Genomic DNA, 27,488 nt, shown 5'->3' with positions numbered 1-27,488 from the left:
TCTCACATGTGTTCATGTTAGTCATCTATTACCAGCATCACCATCGTCATCACCACATTCAACACTAAAAGCCCAGACCAATACATTTGAATATTAATGTAATCTGATTTCAGAATAAGACTGTCAATTTGTCCAAAGTCTCAAAATGACCAGAGAGTTGGAACAATGATAGCCCACAAGAATAATGTAGCCTAATTTCGCTGCTAAATGCTTTGGAGGGTTATTGCTAGCCCAGTCACTGGTGCGTAAATGGAGAGCATAGCAGCAGAGTAGTCACTCAATCTTCTGAGTGGAAAGTTACATGCCAAGGAGTGAATTTGTTTTTTTTATGCTTCCAGCAAAAGACCCAATTGTTTAATTGGCAGTGAGTTCAATGAAGCCAGCGCCGCTTGTCCGCCGACAATAAAAATGAGTTGCTTTGCGTTCGGGAGATTGACAGCTCCAAATTGTGAGTCGCGCCATCGGCTAGACAGCTAACCAGCAGAAAGGCATGTAGCACTCGGTTCTGTGGATTTGAAGAGATTACAATGCTATCTCTACGTTTAGGGGATAGAAAAGTCGAGATAATGAAACCTTTTGAAAAACATTCTGCATCTGGCACTTTAGAGCACCGTTTCGGGGATAGGAGGGAGGTGGGGGGGGGGGGGGGGGGGGGGCGACTCCACGCAGTAGTGACACCGTTGCCTTTGTTACGGAGAGCGACAGTGGCTCACGCACTAAGCGAACGGAAAGGGCGAGGCGCAAGACCAGGAGAAGCCGAACATTTAAATGATTACTCGCGATCTTTGTCAACAGACATGTCTTTGGGAAAGTCACAAATCACCAACCATTCAATCTTCTGATTTTTTATCGATTTGAAATTAATATTGCTATATTCTGCATACAACGCCCATTAAAGAGCATCTATTTTTAGGGTATACACGGAGCATACCAAACATTAGGAACACCTTCCTAATATTGAGTTGCACCCCCCTTTGCCCTCAGCACAGCCTCAGTTCATGTATAGACTCTGCAAAGTGTCGAAAGGGTGTCGAAACGGTTCCACAGGGATGCTGGTCCATGTTGACTCTAATGCTTTCCATAGTTATGTCAATCAAGGTGGCTGGATGTACTTTGGGTGGTGGACCATTCTTGATACACATGGGAAACCTTTGAGCATGAAAAACCCAGGAGAGTTGCAGTTCTTGACACAAACCAGTCCGCCTGGCACTTACTACCATACCCCATTCATAGTCACTTAAATCTTTTGTCTTGCCTTTTCACCCTCTGAATGGCACACACACACAATTCATGTCTCAATTGTCTCCTGGGTTTTGTTAAAAACCCTTCTTCAACCTGACTCCTCCCTTTCATCTACACTGATTGAAGTGGATTTAACAAGTGACATCAATAAGGGATCATAGCTTTCACCTGGATTCACCTGGTCAGTCTGTGTCGTGGATAGAGCAGGTGTTCTTAATGTTTTGTACACTCAGTGTATTTCCGTACTATGAATATTTTGAAAGGACTGTATTATTTTGCTTATCTGCTTATCTATCGTATATCTTCACATGAATCCATTGTCATATAATCAGCATTACTTGTATGATAATAACATCGCCCATGCATTGATCATTCCAGGCTACCTCTCCTTGTTTGAATAGTGTGATGAGTCATGTTTTACTGCCAGTTATATTACTGATGGCATGGCAACACCAACCACATCCTTTCAATGGAGCTAATAGCAACATATTGTGCACAACGACCCTTTAAATGTGTTCATTTTACAACAATATGACAATTTAGACATATAGTTGCCTAGAGATATTGTTGCTATATTATTTGAACCTGAGACCGAACACCATCACAGATAAAACTCTATGACAAAACCACAATGTTCACTAAGCACAAAGACTTGATGTATATTCATTGCTATTTTTACAACACCAATCATATGTTCTGATGTTATAACCCTGCTGTAAACCTTTATTGCTCTTAAACAATTGATTAACCTTACATTACAAAACTCATTGACATGAAGACAAATTGACCCAGGTCTAGACTAATTAAAATAAGAACACTCTGCAATTGTTGCATTTGGACCAAGTACAAAAGAGAAGGTGCCAGATCAGTCTAAGTCTGCGTCCCAATGGCACCCTATTCTCTATATAATGCCCAGAGTCCCTGGTCAAAAGTAGTGCACTATATAGAGGGTAGGGTGTCATTTGGGACGTACACTAATAAGATCAGTGCACCTCTTTCTCAGCAGGGAGTGGTCGTGTCCCTGAAATCCACTGGACCTGAAGATCCGTAGGGATAAGATGAGCTTATAGAAGCGTCTATATACCAGAGTTATTGGGTCTGTGTCGGTCTTTGACAGCATAATATATGATATGACCCACACCCTATTATATACTTCCCTGGCCTCACTGCACTTTGTTATTCATGCAGATTGGATTAGAAGGTCACACACAAAACACTAACACACTGCAGTCCCCATACTACCCCTACCTTCCCCCAACTCCCTAAATTAAGAGCCAATCTTCCTAATGGATAGAGATCTCTGTGTTTTGGCAGGAGGGAGCTGACAGGGAATGTGCTGACCTTAGTTGCAGTCACTTTTTTTGGGAGGCGGCTTCTCTCTCTCTCTCTCTCTCTCTCTCTCTCTCTCTCTCTCTCTCTCTCTCTCTCTCTCACACACACACACACTGAGTCTGCAGTGACACAGTGACTGGAAGTAGGTTAATACTACAGTGACATCACCCTGAATAACTGCACGAGCAGTGCGGGGAAAGAGCGAGTAAGTGACAAAAAGAGGGAAATATCCCAAATTACACTCTATTACTCATGACTGACAATCCTCAATCAGCACTTTTTTCACTAAACCCTTTCCTTTTTTGAGAGTATAAGCTTTAGCTGAGCTCTGGTAGGATCTAACCCATATGTTCTCAATTATCTCCCTCCGGCCCACATTGTCAGTCTGGTATTTCCTCTGTCCCTCCTACCTCGCTCCGTTCCGTCCCTCTTGTCCTCCTTTTCACTACAGATGGGAAGCACACTCGTAGCATGCATTTTGCACAGTCTGTCTTGATAGTCGGCCATAAACAACAAAGGGAGGAGAGAATCAGACGCCTGAGGAGGTGTGGTATATGGCCAATATACCACGGCTAAGGGCTGTTCTTAAGCACGATGCAACGCGGAGTGCCTGAATACAGCCCTTAGTCATGGTATATAGGCCATATACCACAAACCCCCGACGTGCCTTATTGCTATTAGAAACTGGTTACCAGCGTAGTTAGAGCAGTAAAAATAAATGTTTTGTCATACCTGTGGTACACGATCTGATATACCATGGCTGTCAGCCATTCAGCTTTCAGAGCTCAAACCGTCCAGTTTATAACAACTATTATAACCTTGGAATGTTGAGCAAAACCACGGGTATGACCAAGCATGTGTTTTTAATGCTCTAATTGCGTTGGTAACCAGTTTCTAATACCAATAAGGCATCTCGGAGGTTTGTGGTATATGGCCAGTATACCACGGATAAGGACTGTATTCAGGCACTCTGCATTGAGTTGTGTGTAAGAACAGCTCTTAGCCGTGGTGGCCACATACCACACTCTCTCGGGCCTTATTGCTTAATTATAACACTGCCGAAAGCACACACACACACTCAAAAAACCTCAACAGAACCGAGAGGGACCAAGAACGACAACACAGAAATACGACGTCTGTATGTCTCCGAGTTTGTTACCGTGAACAGTTCTAGCCTATCAGTAACAAGACTTGCTATTGCAGTACCGTAGTCATGGTAACAGCTGCAATGGCAGAAAGAGCAGGTAGAAAGCACAGATTATAGGTCAAACTCAAGGTAGGTTCCATCCGTGAACAGGGCGGGGCCGTGATCCTGACACATATAATGCTCCATGGATGACCCTCTCAGTCTCACGCGGTTCACACATCAGCAGAGTAAAGGGTTTATCATAGTCCAAAACGTGTCGGCGTACGCACAGTGGCGTTCTAGAATATTGGACCGTTGGCCTTTCGGACTTTGAAAGTTCCAACACAGCTCAAGCAATTTCTCCAACTCTCAACACATTCAAATGAATAGAGGAAGCGTGCCGGAGACGCGTTCGTTGAGAATTATGGGGAAGTGCGCATTCGGGCTGTGTGTCAACCGTGGAGGGTGTTCTCAGAGCCGTGTGGCTATGTCACAATGGGACGCCTATGATTTATGCTTAACAATGTTAGACGACAACACTGCTGACACAACACAGTAGGATGAATACATTGTCCTTTGTCCTTTAATCTAACCAAGGCTCCATGAGAACATTAAGGAGCCATACTGAGTTCACAGCTACTCCTCCAGTTGAGACTAGAATCCATGACCTAACCAATTGGGGGCAAAAGTTGATGAGATCGTCAAACCACATAACCTCTGACTTGTGGCCCACATACCCCCAAACCTGAATCACTAGTTGATAAAGGCCAGTGGTGTACAGCAGCTGACTACAAGGCTCTTTGAGAAGCTCCCCCTCATACACTGTGTGGTGACTTCATTGGAGACTGGAGAGTCAAGGGGGGGGGGACATGAGAGAAGTAGGAGGGGGGTCACACAGTAACGAGTGCTGTGATAGACAAGTCACAAGGAGGACTTTGGCCAAGAGTGTGTTTGAGTGGGAGTATGTTCTGTGTATGTGTGTGTTGTTCTTCTCGTGTGTGTGTGTGTGTGTGTGTGTGTGTGTGTGTGTGTGTGACGGTGACTCACATGCCTCACATGGGCACACAATACATGCCGATGCAGTTGAATGTGAGGGTTGAGTCATCAGCGTGTTTCCTGCTCGGCTCCAACGCCTCCGCCTATTGATCCTACCTGCCATACTGGAGCGCCAATTAACAGACTGAGGGCAATGAGTTTCACTACAGACACAGGGAGATGGAGAGAAGGACAGGCAGAGGGAAAGAAAGAGAGAGCGAAAGATGAAGACTGATAGAAAAGGAGTGAAAGAGAGAAAGAGGAAGGACTCAAAACGCATCAGCTTGAGACGGGGGATATAAAGAGAGGGAGAGTGAATGAGAGGGAAGAGGGAGATCTCTCTAATTGGAGTGGATAGACAGACAGCGAGGCGCATCGCTCCCTCCAGACCATTAGAGAGGCCCGGGCGGGCGGGAGGATGGTGGGGAGGCTGGGGCGGGAGGAGTGGGTTTGTTCCCAGGAGGAGAGAGCTTGTCTTGTGCTCAACCATGGAGAAGAATCTGGCAGGGCCGCTGATGAGTGGAGAGTGGCCAGGGGAGAAGATGGGACCCATTGTCCTGTCTCAGTGATGAGGAAGAGGGGAAACGGGCAACTCCTCGCACAGGGCCCATGGAGGGAGGTGGAGAGAGGGAGATAGAGAAAGGGAGACGGGAGAAGGGAGGGAGATTAAAAAAGTGGGGGTAAAGGAGATACTGTACAAGACAGAGTGAGACAGAGAGAGAGACAATCAGAAGAGATACTGAAGGAGTGAGAGGGAGAGACAGCGAGGAAGAGTGACAGGTTGAGGGAAAGGGAGAGGAGTCGAACGAGGGAAGGAAGGAGTCAGATGGATGTAGAGGTGGGGTGGAGAAGGGAGGAGGAAGAAAACAGGAAGAATGTTAGAATGCAGTGGTGGGCTCTGTTTCCTGTGTCCCTGGTGTTTCCCTCCCTGATTGGCCAGTCCCTCGGCAGGGGGGGAAGTTTACAATGGGGCTCTTCCTCCTGGACAGACAGGAGAGGGTCGGAGGTTCCTGCTGCTCTGATAAGCCCGAATGGGGACACGGCGCCCAAAATGACAAGCAGGGGAGAGGAGGGGAGGGGGGTTGAGGTGATAAGGAGGGAGGTGATAATTGTCAGAGAGAGAGGAGTAGCAGTGGGGGCTAATGCCAGATCATGTTATGATGTTGACTGTGTGATCCTATATAACAAACAACTAATGACAAAATAACTAACGCTACAGTCATTTTCATTATGAACCTTAGATTTGTAAAATTCCCCCAACACCAAACCACAAAAAAGCTGATTCCTTGCTTTCCATAAACATAGCCACTTGCAACTTGTGAACTAAATGGCATGTCTACAGTAGATATACACTAGTTAGGGTTGCAAAATCCCACTAACTTTACCCACATTCCCAGGTTTTCTCCAAATCCTGTTTGGATCCAGGATTTCCTGCCTATTCCCTCCTGATTCTGTAAATCTTCCAACCAGGATTCTTGGAAACCCTGGGAATTGTCAGAAATGTACTGGGATTTTGCGACCTTATAGTAAAGCATGACTCTTTCCTGTCCATGCAGGTGGGTGACAAGGTGCTGGTGCTGAACCGTTGTGGGCTGTGGCAGGAGGTGGCCGTGGTGCCCGCTACCCACACGTTCCTCATCCCAGAGGGAATGACTTTTGAGGAAGCCGCCGCCCTCCCCGTCAACTACATCACCGCCTACATGATGCTGTTTGACTTTGGCAACCTGAGGCCCAACCAGAGCATCCTCATTCACTCTGCTGCAGGTAGGAACCAATCACCATAGACACCTGGGTAGGTAGGAACCAATCACCATAAACACTGTGTAAGTAGGAACCAAACGCCGTCACTGGTATAGGGACAGAACATAAAACAAGACACATACCCCATAAAATTAAATCATGAGTGACCCATAGAATTAGAGTAAGTACTACTGTAATTGTAATCCAGTGACACACTTATTATAAACTGGGTGGTTTGAGCCCTGAATTCTGATTGGCTGAAAGCCATGGTATATCAGACCGTATACCACAGGTATGACAACATTTTTAGTTTTACAGTTCTAATTACGTTGGTAACCAGTATATAATAGCAATAAGACTCCTCGGGGGGTTGTGATATATGGCCAATATACGGGCTGTGTCCAGACACTCCGCGTTGTGTCGTGCAGAGTACCTGGACACGGCTCTTAGCGTGGTATATTGGCCATATACCACACCTCCTCTGGCCTTATTGCTTACGTATACACCTGCAGGCCAGCAGGGGGGTCTCTGTCATTCAAAGGAACAAAAATGCATACATTGTGAATATGAATACATTCCTTGGGAAAACACAGTGATAAGTCTTGAATGGTGTATAGTGCTAAACCCATACTCCAGTCCAGGTCAAGAATGTTGTGTACTATGAACACAAGGAAATGCATCACTCTGTATTGTTCCATAGCTCCTGTCTATGATTGTGTATTATAACTATGTGAATTACGAGGAGTGGTATTGCAGATACTATGTAAGAGTATTGCAAATACTACTTAAGATCCAACCCTGTGTATGTCAGTACTGAGTATAGCAGAGAAGTGGTGAGAGTTGGGGTTGGAGGAGCACCTGTCACCTGGCTTTGGGGGTCAGAGTGCACTGTATGGGGTGGAGGAATGGGGGAATGGGGGAGTGAGGGGGTGTAAGCACCTGGGTATGGGTGTGTTGAGGTTTTGAGTGTTTTTGAGCGTAAGAGAGTGAGTGTCTCGGTTGTGTGTCAAGGACAAGGCCAGCTGGTCAAAATGGAAGACAGTTTGTTTTTTATTCTTCCTGTGCATACAGTACATGCATGTGTGCAGCGTGCATCTGTTATGTGTCAACACATTAAAATTACGTCATCATTTCCTCAATCAAAGTTTGTACCGACAGATGTAGCCTATTGAATGTCATTGTAGAATAGGCCTATGTATAAAATGCATCCTCCAATTGCAACTTCTGCCGTAGTACTGGTATGCCCACACAATGTTCTATTTGTAATACCCTCAAACACCAAGATGGGCATACCTCATTTCAAAATAGGCCATCATCATTGTCAATCGTGAATGATAATTCTTCACGTTTTACTGGTGAAACGTCCAAACTGCGTCTGCATCTGCGTCAGTAAAATGCAAATGAATCATTATGTGATCTTGCGAGACATTGATTCAGCTTTTATCCAAGCATCATTATGAGAAGTGCTAATATCTTATTTGTAAAAATAACAAGTGATGACCAGGTCTATTAGGCGTAGGTAACATATCTTGATGAGTGTTATTTTAAGTGATTGGACAGCCCTTCCTGGTGCTGAAAGGACAGCGCCTGAATCGCGTAATGATGTTAAAGAAGTTGAACCAATTTGTGTTGCTGAAGGATAGCTCTGTCATTCGGCCAGTTCAGGAACAGACAACAATAATTTGCAGTATAGCCTAATAAGCCTATGACTACGTGGGATAGCTATTTGTAGGCTATAGCCAAATCTAAATACATCATTGCACTGTTTGCGAGGAGAGCTTTCATTGTATTGTGTAGCTTACACTATGCTGTATCATAAATACACTTTGATTTGATTAGCTTGAACACATGGTTACAATATACCATATTACAGAATAAAAGAAAACAGAGAGGTGAACTATTCATATAATTTATTTGCATAGATTAACATGCTATTAAATCAATTGACCAATTAGTGAACATAAATTATTACTATGTAGAAATGCAGGAAATTCATTTTAAAACAGCCATAAAATCAATCTTTTGGTGTTGTGTATTCATGCATCTCAATAAACTATAACCTAAATGCATTATTGCCTCCAACTTGGCCCAATTCACATTTATAATTGCCCACCCTGACATACCAAGCTAGAGCTGCGTCGGTCTCAACAAATAACCAATATAGTCGAAATATCCCAAGCAGGGCTACAACTTCCAGAGAGGGTCAGGCTCCTTGTGCTTTGCGGTGGCAAGTTTTGGGTGTCCTCGGCGGAACGGTGTCACCGTAACCAAGGGGTCACATCATTTTGGGTTCCACTGCGCAAGAGGTCCATGGAGTTTTATGAATGTCATAGCAGACACACAGTAAATTTGGATCCTACATCTCGATGTAACCCCCTGTCACATTACGCTGAGCTGCCGGAAAATTCCAGAAAACGATGTGATGGCTTTAGAAGTTTCTGATAGGCTAATTGACATCATTTGAGTCAATTGGAAGGTGTACCTGTGGATGTATTTCAAGGCCTACCTTCAAACTCAGTGTCTCTTTGCTTGACATCATGGGAAAATCAAAATAAATCAGCCAAGACATCAGAAAAAAATTGTAGACCTCCACACGTCTGGTTCATTCTTGGGAGCAATTTCCAAACGCCTGAAGGTACCATGTTCGTCTGTACGAACAATAGCACGCAAGTATAAAGACGCAGCCGCCATACCGCTCAGGAAGGAAACGCATTCTGTCTCCTAGAGATGAACATACTTTGGTGTGAAAAGTGCAAATCAATCCCAGAACAACAGCTTGTGAAGATGCTGGAGGAAACAGGTACAAAAGTATCTATATCCACAGTAAAACAAGTCCTATATCGATATAACTTGAAAGGCCGCTCAGCAAGGAAGAAGTCACCGCTCCAAAACCACCATAAAAAAGCCAGACTACGGTTTGCAACTGCACATGGGGACAAAGATGGGAATTTTTTGAGAAATGTCCTCTGGTCTGATGAAACAAAAATAGAACTGTTTGGCCATAATGACCATTGTTATGTTTGGAGGAAAAAGGGGGAGGCTTGCAAGCCAAAGAACACCATCCCAACCGTGAAGCACGGGGGTGGCAGCATCATGTTGTGGGGGTGCTTTGCTGCAGGAGGGACAGGTGAACTTCACAAAATAAATGGCATCATGAATGAGGAAAATTATGTGGATATATTGAAGCAACATCTCAAGACATCAGTCAGGAAGTTAAAGCTTGGTCGCAAATGGGTCTTCCAAATGGACAATGACCCCAAGCATACTTCCAAAGTGGCCATCACAAAGCCCTGACCTCAATCCTATATAACATTTGTGGGCAGAACTGAAAAAGTGTGTGCGAACACGGCGGCCTAGAAACCTGACTCATTTACACCAGCTCTGTCAGGAGGAATGGGCCAAAATTCACTCAACTTATTGTATGAAGCTTGTGGAAGGCTATCCGTAACGCTTGACCCAAGTTGAACAATTTAAAGGCAGTGCTACCAAATACTAATTGAGCGTATGTAAACTTCTGACCCACTGGGAATGTAATGAAAGAAATAATTCTCTCTACAATTATTTTGACATTTCACATTCTTAAAATAAAGTGGTAATCCTAACTGACCTAAGACAGGGAATTTTTACTAGGATTAAATGTCAGGAATTGTTAACAAAAACTGAGTTTAAATGTATTTGGCTAAGGTGTATGTAAACTTCCGACTTCAACTGTATTTACAGTGTTTGGTTTGTCATTCTATCGTTTTTAATGGAATTTTTGAGGTAATTAAATTACATTTATTTCGAATATATTCATATATTTTTCCAATAAATAGTTTTACCAGCTCTGTGTATTCTCAAATCTCTGATTCAGAGGGGTTGGGTTAAATGCAGAAGACACATTTCGGTTGAATGCATTCAGTTGTGCAACTGACTAGGTATCCCCTTTCCCTTTCCCGCGCTCCGGCAGCACTACACCCCTGTGTTTGGGACCGTATGTGGGTTGATATGGTTATGAGAAGCACAGATGAATTATGCATCTGTGTATGTTAGAGAGGAACCACGTCACTCTACTCAGTGCAGGTGTGTATGCCCCTTGACATGGAACACAATCATTACGAGATGGAGTATGAGATTCATGTACTACTGTAATATACACAAGTGTGTTTCAGAGCTAGCAGAGGCTAATGAGTCAGGCTAATCACTCAGTTAAAGGTCTCTGTGGAATTCACAGGTGTTTGCTTACATTCCTATTATTTAGCTGATGTCATTCATCAACTTGGACCTTGGAGACTTGATGTAGAAGTGGAACTCAGTTTGCCTGGGGTTTTGTGCACTGTAAGAGTGTATGGTTTCCCTAGGAGGGGGCGTACAACACTAAGTGTTCCCCTTGGTCTGGTAGAGTGTAGTGTAGTCCCGAATGGCACCCTAATCCCTATATAGTGCATTACCCTTTACCAGAACCTATATAGGGAATTGTATTGAGTTTCGGACAGTCTGTACAGGTCTGGACCTCTGGTTTCTCATGGCTCCCAGCTGTCTGTAAGGACATAAGGATTAGAACAAAGGATTACTGAATCCATAACAGAAACATTGCCTAACAGCCTCTTTTCCTGAAGAAAAATTGTTCTTCGCTCTTTCTTTATTTTTGAAATCTCTCATACTACACACACCCACTCAGGGTCATGAAACAATCTATACATGTATCTTTTCTTCACTGTTTGTAAAGGCAATTTAGTTGCAAATGCAGTTATTGTGTTTGTAACAGTAGAGGCAGTATGTACACTAGCTGCAGCAGCAGTGGTACTTTTATATGCATTTCTTTTGAGTAAAGACATTTAGGCCCTATTCCCACTATGAGAGATGAAGGAGAGTCTGAGGAGCGGAGTGGGGAACGAGATCTACTTTTCAATTCACATTACATCCTTCCCTTACCTTTTGTTGTGGTTGGCTATGTGACATTCTTGGTCCACCGCTCAAATTGACCGTAAATATCACAGTAGCCACTAGCTAGTAAGCAAAAAGTATTCAACAATCCGGGCAATTTTTTTTCTAAAACATATGACAATATTGAATAACGCAACCAAACCATATATGCAACAATCCACAAGCATGTGCAGAGAATGAAAGGGTTTATTTCCTTGTCCGTATGTAACACAAGGGATATGAACAGGGTCTCCTTGTCTTAGACCTTTAGACCAAAATTCCCTCTTTGACTGAGGGCACTCAGGGCAGACACTGGTTTGGAAGTTTGCAGGCGGGGCTACCTCATCACGGGACCATGACCGACTCATGTCTGCTACATTCACCCCCCTTTGACCTCCTCCTCTATGAGAGACCGCCCCACGTTGGGCGCCATTGTAACACGCAAGATATAAACCTGGGGCCCGTATCCACAAAGCATCTCAGAAAATATCCTAGGAATCCTGATAAAACCGGTTTTAAGCCAAAAAATAACTCACAGCTCAGAGTGTTTTAAGATGATGTTAAGACACTGCTCAGACAAACTCTGAGCAAGGAGTAAAATAAACTCATAAAACCTTATCTCAGCTGGTAATCACGACAGTTTGAGGAACCGCAAAGGAAAGATAGTAATGACGCTCAATGACATTGTTGCAAATGATGGGGAATAACCAATCGTAATGAGGCATCGCCAGTTATTAACTCTATAGCACACTTCAGACAGCCACGGTGAATGTGACTGTAAATCAAATGTTACAATGGTAAAGCGTTTGATATAATTTAACCTGACACGATCACTTCTCTTAATTTTCACCTTATATGTTAGCATGCATAACCTTTTTTTATCCAATTCTAACGGTTGTTAAAAGCTGCATTTTTACAGTATTACCGTTAAATCAACACACTCGTCACTCCCATTTAACAACTCTAAATCGCATTGGCACAGTCGGTCTCAAGTCTCTTGTCGATAATGTTGCAAACAACGTTGCATACAACGTTTGAAAGGACTATCATTTTCATCGAACACAATCAAAGTTAACATAAGCCCTAGATGCCTTCAATTGCCTAATTTATAGGCATGCCCAATTTAGGCATCTTTTTTAACAATGTGATAATGCTCTTCAAAGGGATAACTTGAAATAACATAATGTAGGTAATTAAATAAATCGGAAGAAAAACATGTTTATTTATTAGCCTATTTGTTGTAAGTATATAAGTGTCACGGTTGCCGTAGGTTAAAGCGGACCAAGACGCAGCGGGGAAATGTGCACTCATCTTCTTTATATTTAAACGGACAAAGAAGGTAAACCAAAATAAATACGTACACAACAAGAACACAACGACTAATAACAGGCCGGTAAGGCAACAAAGCTATACCTAGCACAATCTCCCACTAAAACAAACACATACCTATATATAGGACTCTCAATCAGAGGCAACTAGAAAACACCTGCCTCCAATTGAGAGTCCAATCCCCAATAAACTAAACATAGAAATATAAAGAACTAGACTAAACATAGAAATACATTAACATAGACCAGTGCCCAAAACCCAGAATAATAAATAAAATACACCACTAAAGACACAACCACCCCGAACCACATAAAACAAATACCCTCTGCCACGTCCTGACCAAACTATAATAACAAAATAACTCCTATTACTGGTCAGGACGTGACAATAAGCATATGATGTGAAATAGGCCTCGTGAAATCAATGAATATCTAGATTATTTATGGGTTGATTATAAACAATTATCAAAACATTATTTGGATAACATTATTTGGATAAACAATTGCATGTGGCACAGGAACCACTGACTCACTACATTTTTCTATTATCAAGACAGCTGCTGGTAACTCTTAATGGGTTAGGAAAGCTCATGAGGTGTCCTAAATATCTGTCAACTAGGTGTGACTCTTATGACTAGAGGCTTAATGCATAGCTTTTATTTTTACCCATAAGAATAGGAATATAATGTCTCTATTCTCAGCACTTACAACCACGGGTTTCCCACAGGATCAACCAACGTCTTAGACCATTAGACCAAGCCTGCAGTCCAAACACGCTCTTTTTACCCCATCAGGCCTTGCGCTAGCTACTTTTCCTTAGGGGAATCCCCGTCGAAACAGGATGCAGTTTGATTGCTATCTTAAGTGGAGGTCCAATTCATTAACATTGTCCCCTCGATTTAGCTTGAGGGAGCGAGTGGAGAACTTTGATCACTTGTGGGATTGATATGATCCACAATTCAATACAAACTGTGTCAAATTTAATCACTTTTGGCATGTGAGACAAAATTATGACGCTAGCTTGCTATTGGTAACTGTAGCTCGCTACCTGACAGGAGTGCTAGCTAGCTATGTTAGCTTGCTAGGTACATTAATAGCTTTAGGTTGGTTGTTTTTAAACTCAACTTCAAGATTTCCACCAAGGACGTTGCCTCTCCGATCATCACTCTCCCTCACTTGGGCAAGGGACATTTAAGGTACACTCGGTTGTGATGATGTAAAACGGCATTCAAGGGCTGAGGGTTTACAGTAGGGCCAGGGGCTGTCTACTTTGCGTTTGGACTGCAACCCAAGAGAAAATTCCCTCTTGGGCTGAGGGCAGACACTGGTTTTGAAGTTCGGAGGCGAAGCTACTTCATCACGTGACCATGAACGACTCATGTCTGCTACATGTACACATTAAAGTGCTGACAATACACAGCTAACTCAAGTAACAATAGCATATCAATAATGAATGTTTACCCCTCCCATACGAATATAAAAGACAGTAGCGTTATCATACAGTGTCATTCATATTATAATATAGGCTACACAGCTAGCTAGGTAACGTTAGCTAGCAAGCTAGCTAGCTAAACAAAATAATTTCTGCATCCTCACATAAACATGCTGGCTGTAGCTACTATATGCTGACGATTAGCTGAACCATAGCCAGATAGTGTAAGCCTAAGAGCTCCTAACCACCATATTAAAGTTACCTTAGAACAAACCAGGCTTCATTTGATCAATATCATGGAAGTCATTATATGAGGTAAAGGCAAATTGCGACTGAAAATGTTGATAATTTCCTAGGGAATAGCTTCTTGCCTGGACCTCAGTGCAGTCAAGCAACAACAACAAAAATACACTGTTGAGATATAAAGCTACGGTGACAATTTCAGAATGTAACAGGCTGTTACTACAATTTCAGGTACAAATTCAATAAAACAAGTAAATAAAATAAGGACATTAAAATGTTTACTGTACGAATGTTCGATTAACGAGACAATTCTGTTTACACTGCCCTTCTTAGAGGGGGCAAGTGTCGTGCACTCGAGACATGACAAGTTCGCAAGTTTACATTGCAGCATATATGTAGCCGGGGGTATTTTTGCAAAACCTCTAGTAAGTGTGAAGACTTTATTAGTACACATCCACCCTTGTTTGGTCCCTAGCTAACACCTCTGGTTGGTTGGTTCATGTGGCCTCCTCCCCCTCACATGGTGGTGGAGGGTGTTGGGCAATGATGTTGCTGCAGCCTAAGAGTCTGTCAGAGCACTTCTCTGATTTTAAACTCTAGATTAGTGTCAGATATCAAACATTGTGTGTGTGTGTGTGTGTGTGTGTGTGTGTGTGTGTGTGTGTGTGTGTGTGTGTGTGTGTGTGTGCACAACCACAACCACAGTAATGGTACGTGCGTGCTTTTTTATTAGTGTGGTTGTGTGTCAGTGGATGTCTGTCTTGCTCTTGCACTGGTGAGATTAAAAACACAACCAGCTATTTGAATCATATCTCTAACCTACAGTTTTACACGTATGTACAGAACTTCAGTGTATCCGGATGCACGTCTTTAATAGTGAACACAGACAGCTTTTTAGTAAGATTCAGTGACAGCTATAGTATATTAAAACAGTGGGTGGTACTGCATGAGGACACAAGGAGCCATTTCTCATATCCAATCTCAGGGTATGTCCAGACAGATATGATTTAATTGTCTGTCATTTTTACTGGCAGTAAATCAATATATAGATCAACAGCCAGCTTCTTATCGTAGCGACCGCAGAGTCATTGTTTGATTAGCAATCTTCTGCTTCCGCTGTCATCAGTCTCTTCATCAATGTTACTCGGTTTCTTCCCTCTTATCGCCCTGTGGTGCCGTAGAGCCATGCTGGTGAATGAGAGACTACTAGAGCTTTGTCTATGGCTCTATGTGGCTCTATGGTGGTGCTGCCTGGTGTTTTCAACAGGCTGCTAACTTGTTGGCTCCCACTGTGAGGACCCAGGCAGAGAGGTGTCTAGCTCATTGTCTGCAGCAGCAGCACCACCCCCCACCCACCTCATGACAAGGAAAGATACTGTATGCCCTCTCCAGCATAATTGCCACTGTCAATGTTTTAGCTCTCTGGAGATTATTACATAGGCCTTCTCTGTCCTTGTACCCAAGAGAAGAGAACTCAGCTAAGGAGACCAAAGTCAAAGGTAAACCTCAACCGTAACTCTGTCATAGAGTTTAGTACAGAGACAGAGAGAGAGAGAGAGAGAGAGAGAGAGAGAGATAAAGAGGTTCCCCTGGTGTGTCAGTGTCATGGCTGTGTGTGAAGCGTGAATCGTTGACTGACCCCAGCTGCCTCTCTCTCTCGTGGGCCTGTGGGCCGGCCGTTCCCGTCCCCTCTCCCCAAACAATGGCATGTTGTTCTCCTACCATCCCGCCCTCTCTGTCCGCTGGGCTCGCACATCTGCATCCTCCCATCCTTCACCTCCCCTCCTCCCCCCTCCACATGACCCCGACCGGGGAGGCTCCTCATGACCATGGCGTATCAGTGCTCGATACCTCGTCATCGGGGAGTGTGCATACATTCCCCCCTTTGTTTTCTCCAGAGGGACAGGGCAAGGGAAGGAGTGCAGTGAGATTTGGATGTGTTTGGGGGGGGCAAGAGCCTGTACCCGGCCAAGAGCCTTTTCCTGCGACCTCTCCCTGAACTGGACCCTGTGTTTATGGATTAGGTCTGGCCAGCAGCCCTGCATGCCACCATGCCCACTAACACACACACACACTAACACACACGCGCGTGCACACACATACATACACACTTGACTGGGCCTAGGCCTGAGTGGTCTGACTAACATTACCTTGTATCAACAGAGAGAGGAGAGGAGAGGAGAGGAGAGGAGGGGAGAGAAAGAAAGAAAGAAAGAAAGAAAGAAAGAAAGAAAGAAAGAAAGAAAGAAAAGAGATTGAGTGAAGACGATAATGGAAGAGAAGTGAAAGAGGTGACAGAGTATAGAGAAAGTACAGAGATGTTGATGTTACCTGCTCACTCTACACTCTTAGAAAAAGGGTTCCAGAAGGGTTATTCAGCTGTCCCCACAGGAGAACCCTTTTTGGGTCCAGGTAGCACCCTCTGTTGCAAGGTTTCTACATGGAACCCAAAGAGGTTCTACCTGGAACCAAAAAGGGTTCTTCAAAGGGTTCTCCTATGGGGACAGCCGAAACGTTTTAGGTTCTAGAAAGCACCTTTTTTTCTAAGAATGTAAGATATCACTCAATATGAGAGACAGACAGAATATCACTTTGTTAGTTTGTCCTACAATTTCAGTCAAATCACATCTCTATTTCAGCATATCCTTTAGCAGTCTACAATGACTCCCCACTGTCTGACTACCCTGTGCTGTAGGTCTTACCCTAGTTCAGTGAATGCTAATAAGGGCTGTGTTGGAGAGGAGAGTGCTGGTTGTGTTTGTTCTCTGGGCCTAGCTGGCTGGCTGGCATCATACCCAGACGCAGATCAGCTGCACTGATAGCACAGGGAAACCAGGGCATGCAGCCTCCCCTCCGCTCCAACCTCCAACCCACCCTCCAATCAGAATACGCTCTCAATCACAACCCTTGCCTTATGACCCCATTCAGCTTAAGCCCCTCCACCCACCCACCCACCCACACACACACACACACAGGTGTGTCTGTCTGTACATTTGAGTTGGTATTTATTTTTCTACAATGTGAGTTTGTGTTAGGAAGAATGTGTTTGTTTGTGCATGGTTATCAGTGGGTCTCATGATAACATGTCTGTTTGTGTTTGTGTGTACAATGAGTGTATGTGTGTGTTAGTGTCTCTGTGTGCGTTAGCATTGTGTGAATTCTCACTCAGGAAATCGCAGGTTCTGCCTTCTCACACAGGATGTGTTTTGAATTCACTCACCCAGTCACTAAAAATGTGCATCCTATACGTGATACAGAGAGGAACCTACCATACGAGAAAGCATATTAAAACAGTCAGCGAGTTCACAGCTACACAGAGCAGGGGAAAACACTATGTTCTGTAACACAGAGTCATCTCTCCTTATAGCAGACACAGACACACACCCAATGCCGTTTTATGCTCACACACTCATGTAAGCCTCATGTAAGATTTGCACAACAACAGAGCAAGAAACATTGCTCAATCATGTCCGACTTGTTGATCTTGTTCGCCGTCCCTTTGGTTACGGAGGATTCTTGGGTTTATGGTTTTATTCCATTCTTTGTCAGCCACAGGCACCGCAGCCTAATGATAGGGTGTGGGAGAGGGCAAGCTTGGAGAGTGGAGACACAGAGAATGACATGGGGCAGACAGCATGGAACCCTGACGTGACATGAGCGGCCTCACATCTCTCCGTGATTAGCATGAGCACGTGTGCTAGCTAGTGTTATCATTGCTAGCACCATAGGGCCCACACCTATAACCACAACCAGGCCTTTTTAGGCTAGAAGTTACAGTAAGCACGGTCTGAGGTGTGTTAGCTTCTCCGTTTGAGTTATGCTAAGAAACTAGCTCTCTATGAGGAAGTGGCCTAGCAAGTTTACCTCTTAAGCACCGTTCACACGAATGTGGTCAGTGTGTGGATGACTGTGAGAAAGTGTCTGTGTGCACTGACTGTACTATGGTACAAGTATGTACAGTAGTAGGAGGTTTGCGTATCCTCCTTCCCTTTGGGAAATCTCAACAACATTTAGTGGCCCCACCCTCTCCTCAAGTTGAACTCTGGGTGTGGACACACATCATACTGGACTACATAGTAATGTTAACTCCACAGTGTTTAGGACAACATTCCTCTTCACTCTAGAAGAGCATGTTATTGAGACCCAGAGTGTATTTGGTGCCAGAATCTGGGTGTGTGTATGTGTGTGTGTGTGTGTGTGTAAAGAGATAGGAGTCCACTGTGTATGCTGTTCCTCCCTACACACCCTGGTCAGTAAACGAGAGACAGAGGGTGAAAACTACGCTTTTGACAGGCCCTGTAATTTTCTCAGTGAAACCAATTCAATTGAATCCCAGGCAGAACGAATGGAATTAGGCGCGGGAATTTGCTCAAGTTGCCATCTTTGCACAGACAATGGTTTAGTGTTCAGGCAACGGGTTAGTGTTCAGGGGACGACCTCGCGTCACATTGCCAGGAGAATGAAGGGAAGAAAAAAAGGAAGACAAGGACTGGAAAGAGAGACAGATTGCCCTAGTCCACATTTACAGCAGATGAGAGAGAGATAAAGGGGGCAACTGAAAGGGGGCACTGACGGGAGAGAGGGAGAAGGTGACAGGGAATTTGTGAGAATTTAGTGAAAAATACCAAGAAAGCAATGTGAACCAAAACAATGGCTTGATGATGGGTTAACTGTTTAATCTGAGCACATATTAGTGAAGATTAGCGGATATGAACAGACTTTTCATCCAGACTGTTCCTGTCTGCAGTCTCCCTCCTACCTCAGCTTATCTCTCTCTCTGTGTGTGTTGGGGGGAGGGGGGGGGGGGCTCTTGGCAGTGCTGGCCTGGGTCTTGTGATGGTGGATCAGTCACAAGACGGGCAGACTGGCCCTGGCTCTCTGGTTCTCAGGGGGATCCAGCCAGAAACAGGTGCCCCTTCCTCCCTTTCTAACACAGGTGGATGAGTGGGACAGAGTGGTTAAGAGACATAGGCAGGCACCAACTCTAAATATCAAAACTCTGTCCTACCCCGACAGCCTAAACACTTCGTATTGACCATACACATTACTAGTTTCCAATATCAAAGTATATGTGTGAGCAGAAGTCCATGTGGCTTTTCTTTTTGTGGCAATCTTCAGGGTAAGCAATTTCTCATCTCTCCACCTTCACACCAACATACACACTCATCTACTCCCAGCTGGCTCTAGGTAAGTCGTTATGTGGTGATTGGGTGGGTGTTACTGGCTGATCTGTCACATATTACCCCTGGATGAGCTTCTGATTGCCACCAAATGCCTCCTGTTTTGCCTGGAGGAAAAACAGCCAATGAAACAAAATGGCGCCTTTGCTCAGTCGTCGCCGCCAATTTGGCCTGGGTTTCCCTGGCAACACAAACTTGGTTTCTCTCTGAGGACAGAACGACAGGGAGAGATAGTTCTAGCTGTTAGGAGGCAGGCTGACTCACTGACACTGCCATCCAACAGAAACACCGTTGCTCTTGTTATTTCATTAAGTTCTTGATTGCGTTCCAAATGATACCCTCTTCCCTACACAGTGCACTACTTTTGACCAAAGCCATATTGGCCCTGATCAAAACTAGTGCGCTACTTAGGGAATACGGTGTCATTTGGGAAGCAGACCTTCTCTCTTTTTCCTTGCCAGGCTTGAATACAGTGAGAAATGTCTACTGAGTTCCCATAGGCTCAAGGTCTCTTCAGAGCAGAGCCAGGAGGGAATTGGTCTCGTTCTAGTTTATTTTCTTTGTAAGTGTCAAAGGAGAGAGGAGGTCAGCCTGTACGACTTAGCAACCAGCGACTGCAATAGATGAAAATATACCTCCTCCTTGGTTACTTTTGTCTCTGTCTTCTCAAGCTTATGGTGTGTGAGTGAGTGTGACCAAGACGGTGGACCACAACTCCCATCCCAACATGTCGCTGATGATAACCACGGTCAACCACAGCAGTTTATATTTGCTTGAGATAGGCGTCTGTTTGAATGGAAATGTCCATGTTGTGAACGCTCTGTTTGCGTTGTTCAATTGGCTCTGGCCTCAGGCATGGGTGACCTTTATGGGCCATGTTCAGTCCATCCAGTCAGCCTCCATCTGTCCTCTCTGTTCTGTCCCACTACTTAACAGTAACCTACTGAGACCTGGCTTAAGACACACACAGTGACACACACACACACATACAGTATGTTCAAAAACAATGAATCATACACACACCGATACTACATCAAACAGCCATGCTGATGTAAGTTACACCTACAGAAAGCAATGCTCTCACACAACTGCCACTTTGTCTACAAAGGTCATCATAGACAGTGCGTTCATCGTTTCAAAGATTTATTCCCTATATGAGAAGGTTTTGTTTCAACTGGCACAGTTACGAAACAATGTTTTCTTGTTTTCTTGACCCCGTGTCACACATTGCTCCCATAGCCAAAACAAATACCCCAAATTACCCTAGATTCTTAGTCAGGTCATCTTGCATGAAGCTAACGTCAACCATTGTCATCTGACGTACAATGGCTACTTTCTTTAGTTGTGGATGTTTGTGTGTCTCTACGTCTAGTTTTGGGTGTTCCTTTTCGCCCAGGGCGGCGGGTAGGAGGTAACGTGATGTGTGTTTAATGCTCTCCTTGCTTACCCCTGAGCCACACACACACAGCCAGCCTCTTATTGACTGACCTGGCGTGTCACAGTAAACAAAACAAATCACATTTCCCTGCAATAGAATGGATGTATATAATGGGATTTATGGGTGCCTCAAGACATATTTATATCAGCTGAGTTGAATTTAGTTGGAGGTGTCTCCCTGAGTGAGTATCTCTCTTGAGGTAATGATTAGTGAAGCTTGGATAGAATTTATTCGGTATTATATCCCCATAGTTACCCTGTTTAGAGAAACAACTAGGTAGAAAATGAAGGGATACATACACAAGTCTAATCTCCAGCTCATCTTAACCACCCATCTTTGTCTCCTTGTCCTCTCTCTCTGCTTTACTGGCATGAATGGGTGGTTGCCACGGTCGCCATTGCGATGTATATAAAGTATTACACAGTGTAAATGAACAATATTTTTGAGCAACATAATACATCAACAAAAACAATTCTACATGGAAAGTAACGCACAAAAAAAGCAACAATTGAGAAATGTAATTTACTAGGGCTTATGGGTATGACATGTTGGGAGCTTTTGTCTCTGTTGTATTAAAACAGGCCAGGACGTATAACCTGCAGCAACACCTACTGTCTCTACGTTTTCTCCTAACCAACTCTCTCTCTCCAGGTGGTGTTGGCATCGCAGCCACCCAGCTGTGTCAGACAGTGAAGGACGTGACCGTGTTCGGGACGGCGTCGGCCAGTAAGCACGAGACCATCAGCCAGGGCGGAGTCACGCACTGCATTGACTACCGTACAAGGGATTACGTGGAGGAAGTCCGCAAGATCAGCCCCAAAGGTGAGAGGTCAGGGGTCATCTGACCTATCTGACAGCACTGAGATGGGCTGCGTCTCAAATGGCACCCTAATGCCTATATAGTGCACACTATGGGCCCTAGTCGAAAGTAGATCACTACATAGGGAATAGGGTGCCATTTGGGACACAAGCATGGTTTGACCCATAATTTCCACAATGTGATCCATGAGATAAGTATACTGAGATGGCTAATGGGCCCTGAGTCCTAAGGATTACTCTGTAGTTGCAGTGTTGTGTTCGTAAAGTTGTGTTTGTCTTCCATTTGCAGATAACAAACTGCTAGATGTTTCCATTTCGCTGTGTCACGACTCTCAGCCACGATAGCTGGGGTGCATTTGAGACGGTCGGGAGTGTAATAGGCACTAGACAGAAAAGTGCTTTTCCGCTCAGACAAAGTATTTGAGAAGCCTGTGACTCAGTGTGGATCACATCCCCCAACATATCCCCAAGGCCAGGGCACTTAAGATCCGTTTCTGCCTTAGGAGACATTTAATTCATTACTCATCACCGAAACAGAATGTCCTCCAATTCATCACTCTTTACTCACTTACCTCTGGTTTGATAGAAGCAGGGTGGAGGATTTTATACCAGGAGCTCATTTGGTAGTACCTATCCCAGCAGCAGCAGCGAGACAGAGAGAAAGACAGAGAAACAGAGAGGGGAGGGGGGGGCATAACTGATATTCTGGACAGAAGAACATGTCAAATTAGTGGCGGGGATCGATGAGACGTCTGTCAGTCTGTGTGACTGTGGCTCAGTTAGGGCAGGGTCCTGCTGAGAGCCTTGTGAATCAACAGGCCTATCAGCTAATGGACCAAGGAGAGGAGAGGACAGGAGAGGAGAGGAGAGGAGAGGAGAGGAGAGGAGAGGAGAGGAGAGGAGGACTAACCCACTTTAAGGAGCCCCACGTTCACTGAAAAAAAACATAATTGGGAAAGAGCGAGACAGCATAGATATATAATACGTTGCAGAGAAACTGGATGAGTCTGGGTCTCAAGCTTTAGTTTGTTATTCATTCTCTCCAAGAAATCACTACCTGGGAATGGAATGGAACTCCAACAGACTAGGATAGGAAAGTGTTTATTCCTTGTCTTATCAGTGACATTAAAATGAGTAGAATTCCAGCATTCTCTCCCCCTCCCGTCGTTTGGCATATGTATGGGCTGCTCTGCATAAACATAGCAAGGCCTGCCCTCCTCCCTTTACACCACTGGCATTCTAATATCCTCTCCTCTCCTCTCCTCTCCTCTCCTCTCCTCTCCTCTCCTCTCCTCTCCTCTCCTCTCCTCTCCTCCAGGGCTGGATATTGTGCTGGATCCTCTGGGAGGCTCAGACACCCACAAGGCTTACAACCTGCTGAAGCCCATGGGCAAGCTCATCACCTACGGTGAGACAGGAAAGGACAAAAGACCTCAATCATACATTGCTTTATTTCAACACATGTCAATACCAGTGGTTTAGAACACAAATAGCACAGTGTGCACAAAACATACACAATGGGTTGGGTACACAACTGCTTCCCTACAGAGGTCCATGTCCTCAGTGTGTGTGTGTGTGTGTGTGTGTGTGTGTGTGTGTGTGTGTGTGTGTGTGTGTGTGTGTGTGTGTGTGTGTGTTGTCCGTGGGAAGGCCTCTGCAGTTTCTCTCTGTGATGATGCCAATTTGTAGCGGGCATGGCATGCATGGTACAGTGGGCTGGGGAGGCATGCCTGGAGAACAGGGCCCTGCCTTCTGCATTTTGCAAAAAAGACTACCCAACTACCCAGCATGGTGGTCCCAACCTGATCCATTCACCCGCTCAACCCTTCTCTACCCCCCACCCCAACACTCCCCCCGCCCACACTCCCCCTCCCTCCCTGCTGCTCCTCTACCAGTTTATCAGAAGTATGCATGGCGGAACAATGGCCGTTCTATCTGCACGGAACCTGGAATGTCTGAATGTAGCAGACTGAATACCTCTCCAGCTCCCTCTCCTCTCTCTAAGCACGCTTTGTGTCCCATCCACAGAAGAGAGGGAGATAGTGAAAGAGAGAGGATGAGACAGAGTGAGAGAGAGAGAGGAAGGCAGAGAGGGTTATGAGAACAGAGATTTAGAGAGAAAAGGGGATGTGTGGAAAGTGAGGCTGGGAGGGAGAAACGAGGACAGAGAGAGGGAACGGGAAAGAGACAGAGCACAAAGGAAGAGAGGCAGAACGGAGAAAGGACGTCAGCCTGGCAGTAGAACTGTCCTTCGGGAAAATGGCACTGAAAATGGGACATACTATAAAGATAATGTAAAAGAGAGATAAAAGAGGGGGACCCAGTGAAAAAAGTTGAGGGCAGAGAAGGTAAGGCCAGAGCAAGGGAGGTAGAGGGAGAAAGAGGGAGTTGGGGTAGATAATGAGACTGTGAAGTGGACTGAAGTGGACTGGGGAACAATGGCTGATCAGTCAATCAATTATACACAGACCCAAACTGACCCTACACTGAGAATAAAACCGACACCAGGAGGACCCCTGCCCCATTCACACACGTACACACACACACACACACACACACACACACACACACACACACACACACACACACACACACACACACACACTATTACAGGCAACCCGTTTTAACACATTAACACCCTTTAACCCTTTGCATTCTCTCCCCTTGCAGGTGCAGCTAACATGCTAGCAGGCCAGAAGAAGAACCTTCTGGCAGTGGCTAAGACCTGGTACCACCAGTTCTCCATCCACACACTCAGCCTGATCCAGAACAACAAGTCAGTGTGTGGCTTCCACCTGGGCTACCTGGACGGAGAGGTGGAGGTCATCCAGCAGGCCATGACCACCATCCTGGACCTCTACAGGCAGGGCAAGATCAAACCACGCATCGACTCCACCTATCACCTCGAACAGGTGTGTGTGTGTGGGGGGGGGGGGGGGGCTGTGTGTGTGGGGGGGGGCTGTGTGTGTGTGCATTTGTACATATGCATATTTGTGTGTGTGCATGTGTGTGTGGGGGGGGGGCTGTGTGTGTGTGCATTTGTATATATGCGTATTTGTGTGTGTGTAAGGTTGGGCGTGGCTCTATGAGACTGGATGAGATTAGGCACATGTGTCTGTGAATAAAAAAAGAGGCTCTCCCTCCATCAGATGTCTCTTTGAGTGAAAGACAGAACCAGATTGACAGAAAGAGGGATAGAAGGAGGGTGAGAGAAAGGGAGAGAGGGGGAAGAAAGAGGGGGCTGATATGTTCATTGGTTAATGCCAGTTCCAGTCAATGGTTAGGCCTGTGATACTGACCAGAGAGAAGTGTTTCTCTCTACTGTCTCTCTCTATGTCTCTCTCTCTCTGTCGCTCTCTCTCTGTCGCTCTCTCTCTGTCTCTCTCTCTCTGTCTCTCTCTCTGTGTCTCTCTCTGTGTGTCTCTCGCTCTGTCTTCCTCTGTCTCGCTCTCTCTCGCTCTCTGTCTCGCTCTCTCTCTGTCTCTCTCTCTCTGTCTCTCATGCTCTCTCGTTCTCTCTCTCTCTCCCTGTCTCTGTTTGTATCCACAGCTTATTCACTTACTCTCTGTACTCTCTTTCTCCGCCTCACACCCTCCCTTTCTCTCTGTGTATCTTTTTCTCGTTTTCTCTCCTGTTGCCATGGTAACCCCGTTGGTCTGCCAGTACTTCTGTCTTAGGGAGGGGCCCCGTGTATGACAATGAGAGACAGAATGGGATGAAGAAGTGGAGGATGGAAGAGGGTAGATGAGAGAAGGATTGAGAAATGAGGTGGATAGAGTTCAAGGAAAGATGATTGTAACAGGAAGTGGCATGTAGTAATAGCTGTTACAATTCCTCTTGGTGTGAATTCTATTACATACCATCAGCATAAAACAGCTCTTAAACTTGAATTAATAAAAGGGAAGTCGATGAATGTGACCTGGGGGTCCCAGACACCACACCCTGACTCCATATATCACCCCCCTCCTCTGTGACCTGTCCTGTCCCACTCCATGTCTGCACTATTAATCATTGAACATGTTAACACAGCATGTAGAAAGGCTGGTGCCTCATATTGAGCAACTCCGTCAGGGCTTTGTACTGTAGAGCATATTAACTCTGATGTCTACCGTTCTCAGACAGACAGACAGTGCTTCTAGTTGTGATTATTAGTGCATACACTGCAGGGAGGTAGGGAGCCACTCACTGTGAGAACACTCAGAGTTAGACGGCTGAGCCAGACTTTCAGAGAGAGAGCGGAGCAGTGAGTGATTGAAGGCTGGATGCTTGAGTACTTACAACAATTACAGTGCTGCTTCAGTAATTGGGCTCGTTGTGGTTTCATTCACACATCCATCCCTGATTACCACACCTCCATAGTCTGTCCTCTCTCCTCCTCTACCTCCTCCTCCTCCTCCTCCTCCCCTTCATAGGTTTTTCATTAAAGTGATGTTCCAGAGTTTTTGTATAATATCAGCCAGAGGTTTTGAAAGTAGTGCTCACGGGTCAAAATGGGTCCCCGGAAATTGTGCGCAATTGTTACTACCATTTTACATTTTACAATACATTTTTTTTTAATTCATAAATATATATATATATATATATATATATATATATATATATATATATATATATATATAGCATTTTTGGGCAATTCATATATTCATATCAAATCAAACTTTATTTGTCACATGCGCCGAATACAAGTGTAGACTTTACCATGAAATGCTTACTTACAAACCCTTAACCAACAGTGCAGTTCAAGAAGAAGAAAATATTTACCAAGTATACAAAAATAAAAAGTAATAATAAAAAGTAACACAATAAGAATAACAATAACGAGGCTATATACAGGGGGCACCGGTACCGAGTCAGTGTGCAGGGGTACAGGCTAGTTGAGGTAATCTGTACATGTAGGTGGGGGCTAAGTGACTATGCACAGGTAACAAACAAACACAGAGTAGCAATACTATACAAAAGGGAGGGGTGGGGGTCAATGTAAATTGTCCAGTGGCGATTTTATGAATTGTAAAGCAGTCTTAGGCTTGGGGGTAGAAGCTGTTGAGGAGCCTTTTGGTCCTAGACTTGGCGCTCCGGTACCGCTTGCTGTGCGGAAGCAGAGAAAACAGTCTATAACTTGGGTGACTGGAGTCTCTGACAATTTTATGGGCTTTCCTCTGACACCGCCTATTATATAGGTCCTGGATGGCAGGAAGCTTGGCCCCAGTGATCTACTGGGCCGTTCGCACTACCCTCTGTAGCACCTTACAGTCAGATGCCGAGCAGTTGCCATACCAGGTGGTGATGCAACCGGTCAGGATGCTCTCGATGGTGCAGCTGTTGAACCTTTTGAGGATCTGGGGACCCATGCCAAATCTTTTCAGTCTCATGAGAGGGAAAAGGTTTTGTCGTGCCCTCTTCACGACTGTCTTGGTATGTTTGGACCATGATAGTTTGTTGGTGATGTGGACACCAAGGAACTTGAAACTCTCGACCCGCTCCACTACAGGCCCGTTGATGTTAATGGGGGCCTGTTCGACCTGCCTTTTCCTGTAGTACACGATCAGCTCCTTTGTCTTGTTCACATTGAGGGAAAGGTTGTTGTCCTGGCACCACACTGCCAGTTCTCTGACCTCCTCCCTATAGGCCGTCTCATCGTTGTCGGTGATTAGGCCTACCACTGTTGTGT

The 27,488-nt window shown here is 44.9% G+C and overlaps 1 protein-coding gene across 1 annotated transcript in view; it reads left to right on the top strand.

The window, feature by feature from the left end:
- The window catches only part of LOC115171078 (synaptic vesicle membrane protein VAT-1 homolog), a 36,585-nt gene that overhangs the window by 1,031 nt on the left and 8,066 nt on the right, over positions 1-27,488 (top strand). The window contains exons 2-5 of the mRNA XM_029727576.1: positions 6,292-6,499; positions 21,653-21,823; positions 23,139-23,228; positions 24,491-24,732. Coding sequence (XP_029583436.1) covers positions 6,292-6,499; positions 21,653-21,823; positions 23,139-23,228; positions 24,491-24,732 — 711 coding nt within the window. The remainder of the gene's footprint in view (positions 1-6,291; positions 6,500-21,652; positions 21,824-23,138; positions 23,229-24,490; positions 24,733-27,488) is intronic.

The sequence above is a fragment of the Salmo trutta genome, chromosome 32 (genome assembly GCF_901001165.1).
Source record: "Salmo trutta chromosome 32, fSalTru1.1, whole genome shotgun sequence".
Lineage (NCBI taxonomy): Eukaryota > Metazoa > Chordata > Actinopteri > Salmoniformes > Salmonidae > Salmo > Salmo trutta.
Note: the sequence above shows the minus strand (reverse complement) of the source record. Positions and strands in the feature narration are given on the sequence as shown.